This window comes from Carettochelys insculpta, chromosome 3 (assembly GCF_033958435.1).
Source record: "Carettochelys insculpta isolate YL-2023 chromosome 3, ASM3395843v1, whole genome shotgun sequence".
Classification (NCBI taxonomy): Eukaryota; Metazoa; Chordata; order Testudines; family Carettochelyidae; genus Carettochelys; species Carettochelys insculpta.
This window is the reverse complement of record NC_134139.1, coordinates 42,467,940-42,490,306: the sequence shown is the minus strand read 5'-3', so window position 1 is coordinate 42,490,306 and position 22,367 is coordinate 42,467,940. Positions and strand designations below refer to the sequence as shown.

Here is a 22,367-nt window from a genome sequence, read left to right as displayed (position 1 = left end):
TGCCCCTTTTACAGGGAGCTCAGGGACATCCTGGGCCCCCGGCACACCTCCTCCCGTCTGGCCACCCTTGATACCTTGGCCGACGAGCCCCAGCAGGCCCTGCAGCCGGAGTCCGCCCCGGAGGTAAGCCCCGTACCCCGGGGGCCCCCCCCGGACCCCACCCCCGGGACATCGCGGCAGGAGGAGGAGGAGGGGGGCTCCTCCTCTGCAGAATCCGGGCTGCAGATCCTCCTCCTGCCATCCCGGAGCAGCAGCCGGGCCTCCGCCCCCCGGGGATCTCCAGACCGTGGGAGCGGACCGACAGGTAGGTACCCCCCTCTGGTGTACACCCCTGGGCTTGAGGGGCGGGGGGTAATAGATGTGTGTCCAGGGCCCCCCACATGCTCACATGGCCATGGCCCCAAGGACAGCAGGGCCATGGCCCTCACAGCAGTGCATCAGCCCCTGCCCCCCACACCCCGCACGACAGTGCCATGCCCCATCCCCGGGCCAGGGGGGAGCGGAACCTCGAGGGGCCCCCGGGAGGAGGGGGTGGGACACCCCGCAGCAGCAGCAGCATGTGATGGAGTGGGGGGAGTGCAAAAGGGAGACTCAGGCTACATATGAGCAACAAGAGCCGAATAGCTCCCAGGGGCAAAGGGTGATCCTGGGGCTACAGCTGGCAGGTGACACCTCTGCCCTGAACAAAGAGGAGGGAGGAGCCGAGCTGGCTTGGAATTGGGGGGGGAGGGTGGGGGCCACAGGTAGAGGCTAGGGGAAGGGAGAGCTGGAAGGCAGCCAGCCTGAGGAGGGGGAAAGCTGCATCACAGAGGGGCCACCCTTGGGGTCTTCTCCCCACGACGGGTTGGAAGGACTGTCTCTTCCGACAGCTGGTGCTGTCACTCCTGGGAGAAACTGGGCATCTGTGGCCTAAGAAACCTGTTCTGCTGTCAGACCCTGCGGGGTGAAGTGAGAGTCGCTCCCACCAGGGGACGGGGTGCAGGGCAGGGGGACCCCTGAACCCCATCCATCACAGCAGCATCTCCCGGGGACGGGGATGGGGAACCTGCAGCACAGGGCTGAGGGGACAAAGGCCACGGCTCGGGGCCCACACTAACGCCTGTCTCCATTCTTCTTCCCCCCCTCCTCTCCTGTGTCGCGCACCTGCACCATCAGAAGGACCGGAAGAGAGCACCGGCGAGGCCTCAGTGGTCCCGGAGAGCGCTCCAGGCCATCCCCTCGGCCGAGGACCAACCGGCCTCACGGCGGGCTAGACGGCGGACCCCGCACCACCACCAGCTGATGGCGACGGACCCCCAGCTGCTGGCCATCCACCGACGGCAGCTGGAGGTCGCGGAGCAGCACCTGCAGCTGCAGGAGCGGGCACTGGCCTGGCGCCAAGAGGCATGGGGGGCCTACATGGCGACTTTTAACCGCCTGGTGGACTACCTGGCCCCCCATGCCGCACCGACCGCCGCAGCGCCCGCCGTGCCTGCTCCACCAGCCGCACCACCAGCTGCTCCGCCCATCGCCGTCCCGTCCGCCGTCGCCCCGCCACCCACCGCCGAGGGCCGGAGCACCGAGGGACCCCTGGAGCCACCTGAGACTCGCCGGGCATATCTTCCGGTCCGGCCCGCCCCCAGCCAGCCCCGGACAGGGCTGCAACCGTGGCGGCCTCCCGGCCGGCCACACCCAGTGCCGGACTATAGGGGCAAGGGGCCCGGGACGTGGCCCCCCCCTTGTATATAGTTTAAACTTATTATTTGGTGCCCCCTGTTTGCCCCGTCCCCCCATGTAAATAGTTCTCCCCTTTATCCTCCCTGGTTTTCTTTTTATTAATGAGGACACTTGTTTCTTAGTATTGTTTTATTTGTACATATTAGTTTGTTTCCACGTTTGTATATAGTTTGTTCTTGTTTCATATATTTACAGTTAAAAAAAAAAGTTCTGAAAGAAAAAGAAGTTTAAGTTCAGCCACAAGTGCGTGCTGTCATTTGTCCGGGAAAAGTGGGAGGGGGGGTGCGGTGGGGTGCTCCATGGTGTGGGCGTTGGGGCAGGAGTGTGGTGGAGGAAGGGGCGGGCAGTGGGGGGCCTGGGTAGAGTTCACCCCGCGGCCTCATCATTGAAGTGGGCCCGCAGGGCCTCCCGGACCCGGTTCCCTTCGGGGTCCACCTGCCGACTGGGGGCAGCAGGTGGCTGGACGTCTGCCCTGCCGGCCTCCGCAGCCCAGCCCTGGAAAAAGGTCTGCCCCTTGCTCTCCACCAAATTGTGCAGGGCGCAGCAGGCACCCACAATCTGGGGGATGTTGTTGGGGCCCGCATCCAGGCAGGTCAGGAGACATCTCCAGCGTCCCTTCAGGCGGCCAAATGAGCACTCCACCACCTGGCGCGCGTGGTTCAGGCGCTCGTTGAAGCGCTCCTGGCTAGCGGAGAGATGGCCCGTGTACGGGTGCATGAGCCACGGGCAGAGGGGGTATGCTGCATCTGCGATGACGCAGAAGGGCATGGTGGTATCCCCCAGAGGGATCTCCCGCTGGGGGATGTAGGTCCCCGCCTCCAGCCGGCGGCACAGGCCCGAGTTCCGGAAAACCCAGGCGTCGTGGGTGCTGCCAGGCCAGCCCACATAAATGTCCTGGAAACGTCCCCGGCTGTCCACCAAGGCCTGGAGGACGACAGAATGGTAGCCCTTTCGATTGAGGTATCGTCCTCCACTGTGATGCGGGGCGCGGATGGAGATGTGAGTCCCATCCAGAGCCCCGAAGCAGTTGGGGAAGCCCAGGGTGGCAAAGGCCGCGATGGTGGCATCTGGGTCCCCCAGCCTCACGAGCCTGTGCAGGAGCATGGCGTTGATGGCACGCACAACCTGCAGAGAAAGCACATGGGACAGCACCAATGAGGGGTGAGCAGGGTGTGCGTGGCCCTGCCCTGCCCTGCCCTCCTCTGCCCTCCCCCGCCCTGGCCTCCCCTCCCCTCCCCTGCCCTCCTCTGCCCGGGCCCCCCTCCCCTGCCCTGCCCTCCCCCCGTGGGTTCTCTTACCTCCATGAGGACAGCCCCAACGGTGGCCTTGCCGACACCAAACTGCTGTCCCACGGATCGGTAGCTGTCGGGAGTGGCCAGCTTCCAGACAGCAATGCCGACCCATTTCTGCACTGTGAGGGCACACCGCATGGCCGTGTCCTGGTGCCTGAGTGCGGGGGGTGAGCCACTGGCACAGCTCCATAAATGTCTGCCGGCTCATCCTGAAGTTCCCGAGCCAGCGGTCGTCGTCCCACTCCCCAAGCACCAGCCGCTCCCACCAGTCGGTGCTGGTGGGGTAGCTCCACAGCCGCTGGCGTGTGAGGCGGGGGGGGGGGGGCGGGGTGCTGCAGGGTTAGGGGTTGAGCCCTGCTGCCCTGGGGGCAGCTTCTCCTCCGGTGTAGCAAGGAGGTGCTCAGCTGCCTCCCGCATGGCATGGAGCAGGGCAAGCCCTGCTCCTGCTGGGAGGGCTGGGTGGACCTCTGGCGGCTGCTGCTGCTGCTGCTGCTGCTGCTGCTGGGGGTCCATGACTGCGGCGCCCGGGGTCTGTGTGCCTATGGCCCTCTGACCGCGTGCTGTGCAGGCTGAGTGTGTCTGGGAGGGGCCCTTTAAGGGAGCGGCTAGCTGTTGCCCCGGAAGCGCTAGTCCGCCCTGTGACCCTGTGCCTGGCATCCCTATTTCGATGTGTGCTACTTTGGCGTGTAGACGTTCCCTCGCTGCGCCTATTTCGATGTTGGGCTGCGCAACGTCGAAGTTGAACATCGACGTTGCCGGCCCTGGAGGACGTGTAGACGTTATTCATCGAAATAGCCTATTTCGATGTAGCGTGCACGTGTAGATGTAGCCAAAGAGAGCAACTGGTGCATAGCAGGAAAACAGTGGCTAGCACAAGTTAGAAGGAGGCAGCCAGTATAGCCTGTCCTCCTGTTTGCTACATGAGAAAATTCACCCTTAAAGGTTATCATTTCCCTGATCCACCCTGGAGCTCTTGTCTAAAGTTCCTCCAGTGTATGTTTTCTGCAGCAGCAGGCACAAGTGCATGCTCTTTTTGCTATTGCTTTGGGCCTAAATGTTAGCACGTAACATGGCCCAGAAGCTAGGCCTTTAACATTATAATGAGTTAATAGCAAGAACAATGTAAACAGTTTTCTTTCTTTAACTATCTGGCCTCTCTATGCTAGCTGCTTTGGGACAGTTATGAAATCTGCTAAAAATGGTGCAATCTTAAAGAAACTATTCTTTACTAGCAATGTCCTCTAGATGTCATTATGAAGGGAAGAAGAAAGAAGAGACTACAGTCACCAATAAAAATACTTTCCATGCAAAATAGATCTTTAGATTAAATATATAAATACTGTAAATTGCCAATATATTTGTGGTAGAAATATTATGGCTCCCTTTTTTACACATGTACTTGTTTTGATTTAGAAAATGAAAAATTTGCCCTCGCCACGTGTTTTTACTGCACATCTGCATTATGATAATATTCCCAAGGCTGTTTTTGAAACTAAAGCAAAGGTATGTGAGCATTTTCCAAGCAGTTCCTGGTTCTCCCTTGGTATACATTCTCTATAGAGTTACCTGGAAAACAAGAATTCAGTTTCACAAAAATGTTTAAGGTTTTGGTGTTTGGTTTTGTTTGGCATTGGAATGGAACCAAGAACTTTGCAATAGTTCTGTGGAAAAAAAAAAAAGAGAAAAAGCATGGATTCAAACCTGGGCCTGTAGTGTCCCTGTGAGTGCCCTAACTCTTGGGATCTTAACTATTCTAGGATTTTATCTTCCTCCCATAAAAACAAGGAACTAATAAGTTTTTTGGGAAAACTTTTGGCCAGTCAATATTTTCTGGTGGGTAAAAAAAAAAACCAAATCTTTTCACTGAAGACCAACTCTACTTCTCTACTTGGCTTTCTCACATCACACAATCTAGCATCTTTCACTATAAAAGAATAGTAAGTGGAATTCCTTTTTACTGATTGCTCTTTGTAATTCACAGGCAGAGATCAAATCTTAAATCCCAGTCCTGCAAGGTGATCTGTATGGGATAGCCCTGATTGCTCGATAAATTCATAGGTGGACCAGGCAGATGTAAAATCTGCCCAGACTATATTAGTTTACAGGATGGGGGCTCACTTGCGAAATTTCAGTCACTTAAAAAGCTGATATATATATTTTTTAAGCAGGACCCTGGAAATCAGAGGTTATCTTAAAATACCAAATGCATTTGTTGTTTTAAAAGATACTGGTGGTATTTCGAAATCCAAAAGACGCAGCTGTATCGTATTACCACTTCTACAACAAAAACCCTGGGCTGCCAACTATGAGCTCCTGGGATGAGTTCTTTCAGAAGTTCATGAGAGGAGAAGGTACTGTTAGTTATTAGATCTTTGTAATGTTTCTTGGTGGCTTATATAGACATTCAAGTAAAAAGTTCTGAATTTTCCTGTGGCAGTCCAAAAAGGGAATCTGTGATCATCATGTGAAAATTAATCCAAAGTGTATTCAAACTACTGATCTGGCTTGCTGAGGGCAGAGGACTTGGTGCTACAGAAATGAAAGTGCTTCTCTCTTCTCCAAGCTTGGCATGGTGCTCAGTAACGAGAACATAGTAGAGCCATTTGGATAGTCAGATGGCACAGGAGACAGGGATTCTACTTTGTCCCCAGTACATAAAGGATAAATTCCAGCTTTACTTTCCCTTCTGGAAGGCATTCTCCCTTTCGTGATTTCTCATCTTAATAACTAGATTTACGAGTGAGCATCTCCTCTTTTGTTCTAAGCTTCTTTTTTCCCTCCTGCTTTGAATCTGAAGAGTAGGGATAAACATTTTAGATTAAGTCTAAAAAGTCAGACTTTAGGGAATGTAAGTACCTAAAGATGCAGATCGGTGCCTTGTGAAATTTCAAAATGCATTTCGGTACCTAATTCATGCAGTCTGCAAACACTGGTGAAAATTCCACCAGGCACCTCTCTTCCCTTAATATTGAAGTGGCTGTTGAAAATGAGCTTTAGATTTTTAAGTCTTTGAGGTTTTTTTGAAAATTTATGTTTGAGCAGAGGTAGACAAATTCCTTTCTGTAAACCAGATAACTAAGTTTGAGCATCACTATATTCTGATGACAAACTAGTATACTGGAAGGAACAGTATTCCATAGAGTGTTCACTCTGTCAAAGCAATGGGAACAGACATGAGCTGAAGAATTCCTGTTATGTCAGGGAGCTCCACAGCAGTAGGGAGACTCAAGGGAAACAGTGAGAACAACCCTGCCTGTGAAGAGGATTTCTCTTGTAAAGAGAAAAAAGACTGTAAGTACAGGACTGTGAATTTTATGGATCTCTTATTACCTCGATATCAAAAGTCCAGTGCTTACGTACAACATTGTTTATTCGTAACTGCCAGCTTCTCCAATTCCATCTGGAACGTGTGAGTCAAGCTGACACTGTTTTCTTCATCATTGCAGCCTGCAAGATGGGCTCTGCAGACCAGGCTGCACCCTTTCTAACATCTCTATCACTGGTTGGACTTTAGTCCAATTTGGCAAGCTATTTTGATGATATAGCGCAAGATGAAATAGATTCCAGCTCATGCTCTGCTAACTATGTTGATCTGGCAGAGTTCGAATGATTGAAAAGCATTTAAGATGCATTTAATTTCCTCAGCTAAGCAGAAAGAGCACTTTAGCCACTCAGGGAAATAGACCGGTTTAGTAGGAATGTGCCATGTTTTACCTTCTCATGTTGCAGAATAGAACTGCATTTTAGTTAAATATTGATCCACCTGCAGGGTCAGACTAGCTATCTGATGCTGGGGTAGATTTCAGAGACTTTTTCTGTGTCTATGTACAATATAGGCAAAGTCTCCTTATTTCATCCCTTTTTGGGCAATTCTGTCAGGAAAGAGGCCAAAGGTGAGTTGGATCCAGCCAACTGAGGAATCCCCTCATGGACACAAAGCTGATACACTTGTTTCTTGTTCTGTTCTTCTGCTACACCTGGTAAAGGTGTGGTGTCAAATAACTAACCTTCACTGACAAGTCATTCCTTGGGCACCTCGCAACTCACCAGAGATGAGAGTAGGCTTTAAACTGCTTGAAGTTATCTTGGAGTGAAGTCTGAGATGGGCAGAGAAAAAGGGAACCACAATAAGCTCTCTGACATCCCCTGTAGGAAATGGAGGAAATTTAATATAGCTAAGAATCTGTGACAAACTGTAGAAAACAATTATTAGAAAATAACATAGACTGGTAGAAACTAATTGTTAACATTTTGTAAGGACTTACTCTTACTAACACTTACATGTGAGTAAAACTTACTCACATAAATCATCCCACTAAAATAAAGGGAATTATTCATATGGTGAGCGTTTGCAGGATCTCAAATCTATTATTGGGGTAATTTTTAAAATTTGTTATTTCACAAATGCAGTATTAACCAGGTTTTGTAACAGATTGCCAAGAACACATGGGTGTGATTCAAATTACCACAAAATATAATCAAGAATTAATTTGTTGTAAACAGATTTTTTAAAAAAACTTGTCATGTGGAAACTGTATAAGTTGGTTATGAAAAAAAATATAGAAGGAATGAAAAGGCAAGTCTGGAGTGCATGACGTCCAAAATAACAACATTTGTCCCAAACAAAACAACAACGACAACAACAACAAAGAACATAGTGTTAAAGGATTAGAAGAGCTAAGCTCTCCAGGATTCTATATAGAACTTAACATGTAATTAGAGTATATTTAAGTTACCCCATCTTCTGTTTTTGACCTGTCTGTGTTCATTTTGTTTTAGTCTGCTGGGGCTCATATTTTGACCATGCTCTTGCCTGGAACAAACACATGGATGAAGAGAATATAAAGATCATCACATATGAAGAAATGAAAGAGGTAGAAATTTAAATAAGGAAAGGCCCTGTTAGATCATGGACTTGGTTGTGATACAGAATTGCTTCCGTCAGGACAAGGTGTTTGAAAATGTAATGTCCTGTTTTCATTTTGTCTCTGGCAAAACCTTATGGTGCGGAAAACAGGTATATGCTGTGTTGCCGCCTGTTTTCCCATTGGTTAGTACCTCTTCCAACTGCAGCCCAACTCCCTCATCAAGCCTGAAAGCCTTGACCCTGAAACATTAAGCATGTAAATGAGTTGTCCCATTGTCCTCAGTGAGGCTGTGCACATATGTAAAGGTATGTCCATGTTTGCAGTTTGAAACTGTGAATTACAGTTGAACTGTACATTTTCTGGGTTAGGTAATCTTGGCACCACCCCTACCACATGAATTTTGTTACGTACACCAAGATGAAGGTGATTTGTCACATATGACGTCCACATTGGTGTATATAAGACAAATAATTCCAGTCAGGGTGGAAAAATATTAGAGAGAACACTTGTGGTATTGAGTATTCAAACAGAGACATGCAAAAGATTGAGTACATTTACTTATGCATTGCCACTAGAGCAAAGCAGGCACATTCCAAAATCCTATCTAAAGTAACCACCGCAACCTCCCGAACTTAGCATGCTCCTCTAATGTTCTGCCCCTTGTATGGGTCAAAATATTCCCAACTACATCCATTTGACAAGATAGAGGAAACCTTTCTCGCACATTTGCTCTAACTCATCCATAACTCTGGCACCCTCTTGTTTTTTCAGAACTTACCTGGAGGAGTGAAACAAATAGCTGAATTTTTCGGATTCTCTCTCCCTGAAGAGACGATTGAGTCTATTGCAGGGAATGCCACCTTTGAGTACATGAACAGCAAATCTGAAGAAACACATGGCAAAATGGCTCCCATCCTCTTCAGAAAAGGTACATTTACCCAGTCTGATGACAGCTATGGAACTGAGAGGAGGTATCCAAATTGGTCATGGGAGCTAATTAACATGCATGAGGCTTGATGCAATATATAGTGCTTGTGATCTTTAAAAAGGCTCCCAAATGCAGAATTCATCTGGTTAATTCATAGCTGACAATGAATTTTCTTCTCTTGAAAATGGACGTCTTTAGCCAGACAATCACTCCGGGACTGAAAGCTGTTCTTTCAAAATATTAGCTCTCGGGAAAATACCTAGGTCATAAAATGTGCATGCACATATACCTATCAAATGTAATGCAAAGGATTTTTCTTTTAACATACGAGTTTAAGAACATTATCTACATTCATAAAGATTTCAAGCCTCTTATTGATGTGTAATGTGCCATTAAAATTCAGTAATTCCAACTGTTTGTGACAGCATTGGTATTGCTGTCTAGCTGACGTGGTGATCTACTTCCAGGAATAATTTTTAGTTTATTTCATTGCTCTTTTGCAGGTATTGTTGGCGATTGGAAGAATCTGTTTACTGAAGCTCAAAGCCAAGAAATGGATGCCAAATTTGAAGAATGTTTAGCAGGAACGAAACTGGGAGCAAAGTTAAAATATGATAAATACTGCAAATACTAAGTCTTTGAATGTCTGAATGATATTTGGATTTACTCAGAAACATGATCTGTTTTACCACTTTTTGTCTGAGAATGCAGAGATAAAACTAATTAGACTTTCAGAAAAGAATTTGCAACCTCCCCCACAAACAAAAACAAAAACAAATACCTGTGATACAGTAAATAAGGCTAGTGGGCCCGCTTAGACTTAGAAGCTCATTTGCATCCTGTTTTACTTAGACTTAGAATCTCCTGTGCATTTCCTATTGCTGCCAGTCCAGAACAAGATGTTTGTTGTTGTCATTATGGAGACAATGTACAATTGAGTAAGTTTTTCAATTGTCCTGCAGTAGGTGATTCTTTATCCTCCATGCTTTCTCTTCCCTCTAGGTGGAATCCAATTTGATATATACTTTGAGCTTTTACCTTGACATGGCCAAACTGCTATAGACATCTCTAAGTGAATTCACAGTCCGTTGACTTTGTGTAATGCAATGCTTCAATATGGTCGTCTTCTAATAACTAATTTTTCCTTCTTATCTCTTACCCAAACAATATCGGTCTCCTCAACAGCAACTGTCACTTCTCTCATCACTGAAGAGAAGTGGGGATACTTGCTTTCCCCTCACAATAATAATTCTAAAGCATTTCATGTTTTCACTAAGTTGATAAAATCTTTATCAACCAAGTTTGCAGGAGGCATTGGGAGAAAATCTTTTCTGGATTGTCTCAGTATCTTCCAAAGTGCTTCTCTGTGGAGACTCTCAAATCCTTTCTTAAAATCAATTCAATTTAACTGTTCTCTGTTGGTATTCTAAGCCTTTTCTTGGTAAGTCTACTCAAGGTGAAAACCTCATTTCAACATAACTTACTGAATTGAAATCCAGCCTCGTCCTCCCTGAATATTTTCTGAACAACTGCTTTCATCCTCTTCAAAATGATAATGCAAAACGCTTTCCCAAGTACATGCTCAGAGTCTCACTCTTCCCCAGTTATCACAAGCAACTTTTCAGGGATTGTCTTAGGATATATTTCCCTCTCCTAAACTGTTCTGTACAACTTGGACATGTAATTCTAATCGCTTTCTTTCAAGCTTTTAACATTTCCGCATCTCTTTTATCATAAGCTAGTGCTTTACCATTCTTCAGTTGGTTTGTGACCTCAGTTATTATTTCTTCAAATTTGATTACTCCTAGGCTGTGGCCACACTTGCAGCTCATTTCAAAATAAAAATGAGGGGCAATTTCGAAATGAGCAGGAGAGCGGCTACACAGCAACTGCTCATTTTGAAATTAATTTCGAAATTAAAAGGCATTCATTTCGAAATCGTTATTCCACTCCCGTTTTGGGAATAATGCCTCATTTCGATGTTAATCTCTAAATGAAATGTGTGTAGCTGCTCCCTGGCTGCCATTTCGAAATGAAAAGTCTGCCACAGTGCCAGCCCCTCCCACCAGAAGCCAGAGCTCTATGGCTGTCAGCTGTGGGTGTCTTAAAGCTGCAGGGACACAGAAACCCCATGCAGGAAGCTGAGAATGTGCTGGCAGACATAGGAGCACGAGGTGGCCAGATGACACTCCCTAGCACCCCCAAAAATCGACACCCCACTGTGGCCGGACCGATGGCCAGCAGCCAAGACCCCCAGGATCCTCGTGGAGACAAGGGGTCTGGGCGGCGGGGCTCCCAGGGCTCTGGGCAGCCCCCAAAGGGGAGGGGGGCCCTCTGGCTGGAAGCTGACGTCTGGGACCTGCTGGCTGTCTGGCGGGAGGAGGACATCCTGCTCAAGATAGAGGGGTGGAGAGAAACGCGGACGCCTTCACCCACCTCGCCAGCAACCTCACCGCAAGGGGCCACCCCTTCCGGACCCCTGACCAGATCCACTCCAAAGTGAAGGAGCTGCGGCAGGGCTATACCCGAGCAAGGGACTCAGCCAGACAGTCAGGGGCAGTGCCAGCCACCTGCCCCTACTTCAGGGAGCTCCACCAGCTGCTGGGACCCAGGGAGGCTGCACCACTCGAAGAGACCCTGGACACACCGGAGCTGGAGGGGCAGGGAGAGGAGCCTCAGCCAGGACCCTCGATGCCCCCCCCCCCCACTGCAGACCCCAAAGTACCTGCTGGCACCGGGGACAGCGACAGCAGGAGCGAGGGACCACTGTGCATGGCCAAGCCCTCTGAGGGTCCTAGCCAGGCTACCTCCACCCGGGCCTCCCCTGAACCACCTGAGGAACCCTCGGGTAGGACCGGGCATGGGGTGCACTGGTCATGCGGGAGAGGGGGCGGTCCCTGATGCAGCCAGTACAGGCCTGGGCACATGGCCACGGGCCAGGGACCCAGGGATGGCCATCATCGCTGCCGGGTGGGGCCCCCACGGGGCCATGGGCTGCCATGAGGGTCAGAAGCCTGGGAGGGCAGGGGCTACCACTCTAATGGCCCCACATTGATGGACCCCACAGAAGAGAGGCCACCCCAGAGCCCCTCACCACAAGCAGGGTGGGATGGTGGTGGGGAAAGGCCGCTGGCCCACGGTACCCAGGCTCATGACTGATGGGGCGCCACCCTCTTGCCTGATGTCTTCACAGCCTTGGAATCTGCCAGCCACCCCAGCCCCTTGGATGTGCCTGGGAGCCCCACAGCAGCAGAGGAAGGTGAAGGGGCAACACCTCCCTGGACCGGGCGCCATGGTGGGAGGAGCCACCGCCACAGCTGGGCAGATGATCTGGCAGCAGACCCCATGGCTGCATGGAGGGAGCAGAACCACTTGCTGCAGGAATGGCTCTCCATGGAGCGGGCGGCCTGGGACCGGGTGGCCAGGTATCTCGACACCCTGACCCAGGCCATTGCCAACCGCCTGGCCCAGCCGTCCACTCTGTGGATGGCCTTTCCCACAGCACCCCCTTCTGCCCCAGCCCCCCCTTCCTCCCCGGTACGCTCGTCCTCCCCGCCACCTCCCTCTGCCCCAGCCTCCCCCTCTTCCCTGCCACCCCCGCCCCAGCCTCTCCCTCTTCCCCACCACCCCCGTCTTCCTCAGCTCCTCCCTGTTCCCCAACCCCCACCCCGGCCCTTGCAGCTCTGCTCCCAGCCAACATGACCCCAGCCGAGCGGCAGGAGCTGGCACGCCGGCTGTGGCCAGGTGAGCCCTGCCCATCTGTGGCTCCCCCCACCCCCACGAGTCCGAGCCCCTAGATACCCCAGTCCAGCCCAACCTCCCTTTTCCACCTGCCCCATCCCAACCCCGCCATGGTCCCTGGACCAGGGGCAGTCATGGCTCCAGGGGCCATCGTGGCTCCCGACCAGCCACTCCTACAGAGGATTGAGGCCCCCCACCTCCCCACATATATATTTCACCCCCATCCCCCATGTAAATAGTTCCCCTGCCCCGTAAATAGTCACACGTTCTTTCTGTTCCAAACATAGCACTTGAATTTATTTAATGGTGTATGTGTCCTGCCTTGGGTGGGGATGGCAAGGGCGGTGCTGGTGAGGCAGGTGTGAGAACCAGGGTGGAGGGGGGGTTGCATAGAGTGAGCGGGGCCAGGTCATGGGGGCTCCCAGGCAAAGGTCTCCCAGAGGGCCTCCCGTACACGTACCCCAACCCAGTTCACCTGGTAACACGGGACCGCACCTGGCTGCTCATAGTGCGGCACGGCCTCGGCTGCCCATTGTTGAAGCACAAGACTTCTCTGTCTTTAGGCGGCTAACATTCAGCTTTATTGAATTCAATAAGGCAACAGATGAGCCAAACTGGACACTAGTAAAACCAGGTCCAGCAAGGCTGCTTGATGCAGCTAACTCTAGTATTTTATACCCTTGCACAAACAAAGCCCAGTGTCAGAGGCAATTAGTTAGAGGATCGTAAATCACTTCTCAAAGAGAAACCATTATCAGCAAAGAGAAACAGGTACTGGGGAGCTGGAGCCTTAACTCCAAACAGTCCATTAACACATTCCATAGAGCTCATCCTCCCTGCCATTCCCAAACAGGTGAAGGAAAGTACAGGCTCCTGTGTGCGTGCAGAAGTAAGGGATGTGAAATGGCTTCTTATACAAGATGGTTTCTACACCAGTGTGCCACAAAGAGCTCCTGCTTGCTCTTCACAAGGTTGTGCAGTACACAGCGGGCACCCACGGCCGCAGGCACGCTGGGCAGGCCTACCTCCAGGTGCATCAGGAGGCACCTGAAATGTGCCTTCAGACGGCCAAATGCCCACTCTTCGGTGTTCCTGGCGTGGTTGAGGTGGGCATTGAAGAGGTCCTGGCTCTCATTGGTGTGTCCCATGTCAGGGCGCATTAGCCAGGGCTGGAGTGGGTAGGCAGCATTGGCGACGATGCATGGGCGCATGGTCATGTCCCCCACCGGCAACTCCCGTGGGGGGATGTAGGAGCCCTCTGCCATCCTGCAGCTGAGCCATGAGTTCCACAGGACGCAGGCATCGTAGGCCCTGCCTGGCCAGCCCACACAGATGTCGGTGAAACGTCCTTCGGCACCCACAAGGGCCTGGAGGACAAGAGAGTGGTAGCCCTTGCAGTTGATATACCGTCCCCGGCTGTGTGGTGGGGCCTGGATGGCGATGTCAGTGCTGTCCAATGCACTGATGCAGTTGGAGAATCCCAGCTGTTGGAAGCTGGCCATGGCAGCGTCCACATCCCCAAGGTGGATCAGGTGGCGCAGGAGGATCCTGTTGATGGCAGCGACAAGCTGTAGGGTAGAGGGCACAGGCGCCCGTGAGTGTGTGGTACCATATGGGGGCCCCAAATCTTGGGGCCTCCCTCCCCAGGAACCCACGATGGGTGCGTGGCCCCAGGTGCCTTACCTCAAGGAGGAAGACCCCGATGGTGGCCTTCCCCACCCCGAATTGGTGGCCAACCGAGTGGTTGCTGTCCGGGGTGGCCAGCTTCCACAGAGCGATGGCCACTGATTTCTCCAGGGGGAGCGCGGGCTGCATGCGGGTGTCCTGGTGGCAAAGTGCTGGTGCCAGGCAACGGCACAGCTCCATGAAGGTGGCCCGAGTCATCCGGAAGTTGCAGACCCACTGGTCGTCATCTCACCATTCCCCACTGGTGGGGACGGCAGGGCTGGAACAGGGTGCTCCGGATGCAGCATGGGGTGAGCCTGCAGGAAGTTGGCCACGTGTCGGGCAGCACGTAGCCTCATATGGCATGCAGTCAGGATGGCCATCAGGCTGGCCATGATGTCCAAGGTGTCCCCGTCAGTGAAGTGCTGTGGGTCCATGGCAGGCAGTGGCGTGGCAGCTAACCAAGGCTCTGCTGAATGCTGTGCTGGAGGTCGCATGCTGCAAGCAGCCAGGGTCCTCAGCATGTGCACAGGGGGTGTGTTTGGGAGGAGCCCTTTAAGGGGTCGGCTGGCCCGTGCTCCAGGAAGGGCTTGTCGGCCATTTGACCCTGCCCTCACCATTTCCTGTCCTGTTATTTCAAAGTGAAGCTTTGGCAGTGTAGCCGCTCCATTTCAAAATGACTGGGAGTCATTTTGATGTTGCAGATCACAACATCGATCTGCGTTTCATGTGTAGTCATTTCCATGCCACTTTTTTTGAAATGGCGTACTTCGAAATAAAGGATAGGGATAAGCCATTTCAAAATCACTCTCTCGTGTGGCCACAGCCCTAGTGGTATGAATAAATCCACTATTTCTTCATATCTTTCAGTACATGTTTGTAGTTCTGGCTGGCTGAGCACAGCTTGGACATATTCCATCTCACAGGCTACTCAGTGTTTGTCTGTGGTTAAAATAAATCCTATCATCTCATGTCTTCCCAATGTCACACTGGTTTGAGAATTAGGATACTAGAAAAAGTTTAGCAGAATCTCCTCTCTTCTAGGCATTCTTTAATTTTCTTGCTATATTTTGCATCTATTCTCCACCTGATTTTTGTCTTTGACCACATTTTTATTCCAAAATAACATTCTTGCTAATATTTTGTTCCTGTTGAATTCTCTAATTTTATGGTTTCCCTTCTCCAGCAAGTCTCCATGTGCTTGGTTGGAGCCATTTTACTTTCTTAGACCTTCTCATTGCCCTTGTAACCCTGGCTACATCCCACTATGCTGCTCTGAAACGCTTCTGTTGTTCTTTTATGTCATCAGTCAGGATCTGTAACTCTTCAAATCTGCAGCTTGAAATGTGCCGTCACTACTAGATCTTCTTATTTTCTAGTATCATGTGTGCCTGGCATGGTGCTACCTTCTTTAGTTTTCAAATGGCTTCCTCTTTGTTACTATTCTTTAGTTTTATTTCAATTATCTCCATAATAAGATGGCTGTCACTTCCAACATTACCTCGCTTAGACTACGTCTACACTAGCCCCCCACTTTCAAAAGGGGGATGCTAATGGGACACTTTGGGATATGCTAATGAGGTGCTGCAATGAATATGCAGCGCCTCATTAGCATAATGGTGACCACAGCACTTCAAAAGTGCCACTTTGGATTGCGTGTGGCTCCTCTACACGGGATCCTTTTCGAAAGGACCCCGCACACTTCCAAATCCCCTTATTCCTATAACCAAATAGGAATAAGGGGATTTTGAAGCGTACGGGGTCCCATGTAGACAAGCCGTGCTCAATCAAAAGTGGCTCTCTCCTGATTATTTTTGATAAACTGTGAACATCTAAAAGCCCCAAAATGAATAACTCGTATCTAAATAGCAAATGATATGTGATCTCAAAACGCTGGCTAACTCCCACTAGCATCCTCCAGAGAGAGAGAAGGTTCGGAAGTGAAAGTCTGGAAGATATTGTTATATTGGTGTTTGTGAACGTCCTGCAGTAAACATGTATCTCATTACAAATCATTTCGTGTGTGCTGTCCTTTAGGGGTTACAAAAAGTATGATTTGACTTTATGTATTAAGGACTGTCTCATATTCACATGCATTTCAGCTCTTGAATTGAGTTTTTTACCAAATTGGAAAAAATGACTCTTGCTGCTTTTTTTGGTTGCTGACCCCTGATGCATTAGATAGCCCAGTCAAACTGTTTGTGGGTGAAGCCATTGTTTGATCTCCACGTGCGTGTCTTTCCTTGTGTGGAAATAATCTTGCCCCAATCTGTGAGTGTAACCGAGTGTTTTGGCTTGAATATGTAGAACATATCAATATCTACTAGGGTGCCTGTTTCAATTAATTTTTTTAATAATCTACTATTAATTCTGATTGGATCTGGAACAGGGATAAAATTTTCTGAAAAATCCACAGTTATTGAACTCCCTGAGGTCTTTCTTAGGACTCCATTTTCATCTTAATTAGTTAATATGGTCCGCTACATATCCTGTTCTCTGTGGCCGTGTCTACACGTGCCCCTAACTTCAAAATGGCCACGCAAATGGCCATTTCAGAGTTTACTAATGAAGCGCTGAAATGCATATTCAGCGCTTCATTAGCATGCGGGCGGCCGCCGCACTTCGAAATTGACACGCCTCGCCGCCGCACGTCTCGTCCAGACGGGGCTCGTTTTCGAAAGGACACCGCCTACTTCGAAGTCCCCTTATTCCCATCAGCTCATAGACCACACAATGGGGCCACCCACAGGGCCACCGAACCCACAGATGGGGGACAGGGAATGGGGGACCCAGCACCCATAAAGGGAGGGGTGGCATGGGCCATGGGGTGGAATGGGCCATGGGGCAGGGGTCAGTACTCATGGCCTTTTCCTGGGGAACACTAAGGATGCCCATGTCCAAGTGGGCCAGGAGGCAGTGTCACCGCCCCTTCAAGTGGCCGAAAGCGTACGCAACCACCTGGCGGGTGTGGTTGAGCTGGGCGTTGAAGCGCTCCTGGCTGGGAGTGAGGTGACCCATATAGGGCCACATGAGCCAGGGCTGCAGTGAGTATGCAGCATCGGCCACCAGGCAGGGGGCCACGGTGGTGTCCCCCAGAGGGTGATCCCTCTGGGGGATGTAGGTCCCTGCCTCCAGCTGGTGGCCCAGGCCTGAGTTTTGGAAGACCCATGCATTGTGGGTGCAGCTGGGGCAGCCCACATAGATGTCCTGGAACCAGCCCCAGCTGTCCTCCATGGCCTGCAGGACCACTGAATGGTAACCCTTCCTATTTGTAAATTGTCTTCTCCTGTGCTCCAGGGCCCAGGTGGGTATGTGAGTCCCATCGAGGGCCCCGAAGGAGTTTAGGAACCTCAGTATGCCAAAGCTTATGATGGCTGCGTCCAGATCCCTGATGCGGATGACCCTTTGGATGAGCATGGCGTTGAGTGCATGGACCACCTGTGGGAAGGGGACATAGGTACCCGTGAGGGTATGTGGAGTGTGCCCTGCCCCCCCCCAGCCCTACCCTTGGCCACCTCCCTGGATCCCTTCTCCAGCCCCCCACTCTGAGCCCACGCCCTAGGCCCCACACCAGGCCCCTTCCCCACATCCCACAGTGGGTGCGTGCCCAGGTTTCCTTACCTCCATCACGATAACCCCAACTGTGGCCTTCCCCACACTGATCTGGTGTCCCACAGAGCAGTAGCTGTCTAGAGCAGCCAGCTTCCAGACAGCTATCACGACCCTCTTCTTGACAGGGAGGTTGGAACACGTTTGGTTGTCCTGGTGTCTGAGGCTGGGGTCAGCCACTGGCAGAGCTCCAGGAAGGTCTGCTGGCGCATCTTGAAATTCTGGAGGCACCACTTGTCATCCTACTCCCCCATGACCAGTTGCTTCCACCACTCTGAGCTGGTGGGGTGGCTCCAGAGGTGGTGGAGCACATAGGGGATGGGGGGGCCAGGAGGGCCCAATGGTCTGAGGCGTCCCCTTCTGCCTGGGGGATGGGGGGGGGTGTCCCCTGCCTGGGGCTGCTGGGTGGCCGCCAGTGCTGTGGCTAGCAGTGTGCCCACTCCACTGGTGGCAGCCAGCAGAGTGTTGAGCTGCTGCTGGTCCATGTCTGTCCCTGTAGGCGCTGTGTCTGTGGGGCTTGTTGCAACTCCGCAGGCCTCGTGCTGTGCAGGCTGAGTGTGTTTGGGAGAGGCCCTTTAAAGGAGCAGCTTGCTGCAGCCCCAGAAGGGCTTGTGTGCCTTGCCACCCCGTCCGCAGCCTTTCCTGTCCCCTTCTTTTGAAAGAGGCCTCTGGTAAGTGTACACATTCTCTTCTCACGTGTGGGACGGCCCCTTTCAACATGCTGCATGGCTTGTTCAACTTCATTCATCGACTGTGCCAGCCCCAGCCCGTGTGTAGATGCTATGCATCGAAGGAGTGTCTTTTGATGTCTCTCTTTCAAAAGATGCTGTTTAGAAGTAGTGCTCTAGTGTAGCCAGAGCTAAAGTGAGTGTTTGTAGGGCTTTATATAATTTTTTTAAATTTAAAAATCATTTACCATTTCACAGATGCTGTGTCTTACAGGTTATGTGTTAGACTGTACAAACATTCTTTGAATATACACAAAACTGGTTTGTTCCTGATTACTGGAAAATGAATTAGAGATTTAATTTGTGCGTGTTTTTAACTGCCATGAAAAATTTTACTGCATAGAATATTTGCTGTTAGGGAGAAAATAAGGAGTCACATCTGGAATGGATGATTTCTATTTCGAAAAAAACAAGAACAACTACTGAAGGATGACACATAAATTCTTCCGGACACATTGAAATTAGCCTGTACATTTGAGGGTAATTTCAATTTAGGTCATAATCAGAAATATATATTAAAATAGTTCTTCTCTTTCATTTCAGTCTGCTGGAACTACAGTTGTGACTTGCACTGGCCTGAAACAAACACTTGGACAAAGGGAATATCATGATCATGACATTAGAAGATACGAAACAGGTGAATTGTTTTAGTAATGAAAAACAAACAAACAGGCTATTAACTATTTGGCAGAAGTGGGCAATAAGTGATCACTAAATGCTTTATTACCTGCATGTCCACAGGTACAGCTCTTCACCATTCCTGTTGCCTTTGATTCGCTATTTCTGGCTACTTTGAGTGATGGGAAGTAGTCAGGGTTGCAGCTGCTTTGGAGGATAGGGTCATAATTCAAAATGACCTGGATAAATTGGAGAAATGGTCTGAGGTAAACAGGATGAAGTTTAATAAGGACAAATGCGAAGTGTTCCACTTGGGAAGGAACAATTAGTGTTACATGTACAGAATGGGGAGAGACTGTCGAGGAATGACTACAGCAGAAAGGGATCTAGGGGTTATAGTGGACCACAAGCTAAATATGAATCAACAGTGTGATGCTGTTGCAAAAAAAGCAAACATGATTCTGGGATGCATTAAGAGGTGTGTTGTGAACAAGACACGAGAAGTCATTCTTCCACTCTACTCTGCACTAGTTAGGCCTCAGCTGGAGTATTGTATCCAGCTCTGGTCACCGCAGTTCAAGAAAGATATGGAGAAATTAGAGAGGGTCCGGAAAAGGGTGGCAAGAAAGATTAAAGGCCTAGAGAATGTGACCTATGAAGAAAGGCTGAACGAACTGGGCTTGTTTAGTTTGGAAAAGAGAAGATTGAGGGGCGACATGATAGTGGTTTTCAGGTATCTAAAAGGGTGTCATAAGGAGGAGGGAGAAAACTTGTTCTTTTTGGCCTCTGAGGATAGAACAAGAGGCAATGGACTTAAACTGCAGCAAGGGAGGTTTAGGTTGGACATTAGGAAAAAGTTCCTAACTGTCAGGGTAGTCAAACAGTGGAATAAGTTGCCAAGGGAGGTTGTGGAATCTCCATCGCTGGAGATATTTAAAAGAACAGGTTAGATAGGTGTTTATCAGGGATGGTTTAGACAGTACTTGGTCCTGCCATTAGGGCAGGGGGCTGGACTCGATGGCCTCTCAAGGTCCCTTCCAGTCCTAGTATTCTATGATTCTACTGCTTTCTTCAGCTCCCATTGGCTGAGAGCAGCATACTGTGGCCAACAGGACCTGTGAGTAGCCATACCTGTAGATGCAAAAGTAAATAAAGTGTTGGGCAGTCCACTGGGGGCTAACCCACGTCTGCTTATTGCCCACCCCTGCTATTAGGTGATGTACTCATATCTGACACAGAATGGCTCCCTAGTAGTAATAACTCTATGCTATTTCATTACTGTGTATTTTTAGAAAGATTTGCATAACCCCACCTTTTGTCCTTCTCCTATTTTGTGCAATGAGTTGACCGTGGGATTTCAGAAGTTTCTCTTATGCATCCCACCCTCCCTGGGGCCCCTAAATATTGGACTAATGGTTGTTTTGGTTCTGTCAGCCATTTTGGAGAAAATGAGTTTTTCTTCCTACATCTTATTCAGTTTATCCTTACTGCAACTTTTAAAATTTAAATGAGAAACAGACTTCATGCCTAGTCCTTATTTTAAGAGGAAAATATACTTGTTATCCAGTTAGTGCAATTCTAATACAGTCTATAAGCAACTGTACAAAGTGTCACTTGTCCTTGGAATCAGCCAAGAAATGAGTCTGGACCAAGGGTGAACTAGAGCAGTACTGATGTTGAACATCGACGTTGCCAGCCCTGGAGGACGTGTAGACGTTATTCATCGAAATAGCCTATTTCAATGTCGCTACATCGAAATAAGCTACTTCGATGTAGGCTTCACATGTAGACGTAGCTTAAGAGTAAACAGAGAGGAACACACCATCTTGCCTAAATTCTGTGGTGTCCAGTGCTTGGAAGGTCTCACTACTTTACAGTTCAATAGGGGTAAATCAGATCTTTTCAGAACAGTAGCTCTTCAGATTCTTTTCCTGTAACTTCATCCAAATATTTCTCTATTTCCATCATAACACTGCTTTTGGCAATGGCTGGAGCTTGCTGTGATTCTTGCAAGATTATGTCCTTAGTCAGAGTGTCTGTAGCTTTCTTTATAGTCTGTAGGCAGAGGAGGAACTTTTAAATAAGAATTTCTAGGCACATAAACTATCTGACCCTGCTCCGCTTGCTCAGTGAGAGAAATTGCAGCTAAAAAAAAATTCTGAATTACACAATCCCAAGTTTGAACTCTGGACATATACTGCAACTGGTTTCAAACAGTGTTGGGGATTACACTGAACTTTAGCTTCTCCTGGGAGCTCATAGTGCTGGGAGGAGTAAATCAATTGCCAGTGGGGAAGAAGGCAGATAAATTATGTTGTTTCAAGCCCTCACTCTCTACAAGGAGTAATAAGAATACTCTTGCACCTGGCCCTAGTTCACCCTCCTTGTGTGAAATTATCTGTGTGGGGGCAGCCTGCTGTAGAACCTGTGCATTTGGTTGCACGAAAACTCAGAATACAACATGGATGAGTCACAGTTATAACAGGAGAAGGAAAGAAGGGAAGGCAGGTGAGATAGTTGCTTCTCATGCTTATAGGAGTACCATGATTTTACTATGTAGAGACTAGGAGCCCTTCAGAGTAAGGGTTTTGTCACACTGTGGCCGTGTCTACACGTGCCCCAAACGTCGAAATGGCTATGCAAATGGCCATTTCAAAGTTTACTAATGAAGCGCTGAAATGCATATTCAGCGCTTCATTAGCATGCGGGCGGCAGCGGCGCTTCGAAATTGACGCGCCTTGCTGCTGCGCGGCGCATCCAGACGGGGCTCCTTTTCGAAAGGATGCCACCTACTTCGAAGTCCTCTTATTCCCATGAGCTGATGGGAATAAGGGGACTTCGAAGTAGGCGGGGCCCTTTCGAAAAGGAGCCCCGTTTGGACGCGCCGCGCAGCGGCAAGGCGCGTCAATTTCGAAGCGCCGCTGCCGCCCTCATGCTAATGAAGCGCTGAATATGCATTTCAGCGCTTCATTAGTAAACTTCGAAATGGCCATTTGCATGGCCATTTCGAAGTTTGGGGCACGTGTAGACGTAGCCTGTAATACACAGCTAAACCCTAATATGGCCAGCACTAACCAGAAAACCTTCATTGTACAGATGAGCTACCACAGTCTCGTGTAAATCTAAGAGCATTTGTGTATCTGTCTGTGTCTCCATCTGGCCATGTGGGATTGTTTGTTCAAAAACTCCTCCAAAACGATTA

The 22,367-nt window shown here is 49.7% G+C and overlaps 1 protein-coding gene across 1 annotated transcript in view; it reads left to right on the top strand.

Annotated features, from left to right (window-relative positions):
- Positions 1 to 16,583, top strand: part of LOC142010137 (sulfotransferase 6B1-like) — a 39,627-nt gene extending 23,044 nt beyond the window's left edge. The window contains exons 6-10 of the mRNA XM_074988400.1: positions 4,422 to 4,511; positions 5,233 to 5,359; positions 7,788 to 7,882; positions 8,648 to 8,804; positions 9,308 to 16,583. Of these exons, the coding sequence (XP_074844501.1) occupies positions 4,422 to 4,511; positions 5,233 to 5,359; positions 7,788 to 7,882; positions 8,648 to 8,804; positions 9,308 to 9,438 (600 nt within the window). The 3' untranslated portion in view covers positions 9,439 to 16,583. The remainder of the gene's footprint in view (positions 1 to 4,421; positions 4,512 to 5,232; positions 5,360 to 7,787; positions 7,883 to 8,647; positions 8,805 to 9,307) is intronic.
- The last annotated feature ends 5,784 nt before the right edge of the window (positions 16,584 to 22,367 follow it).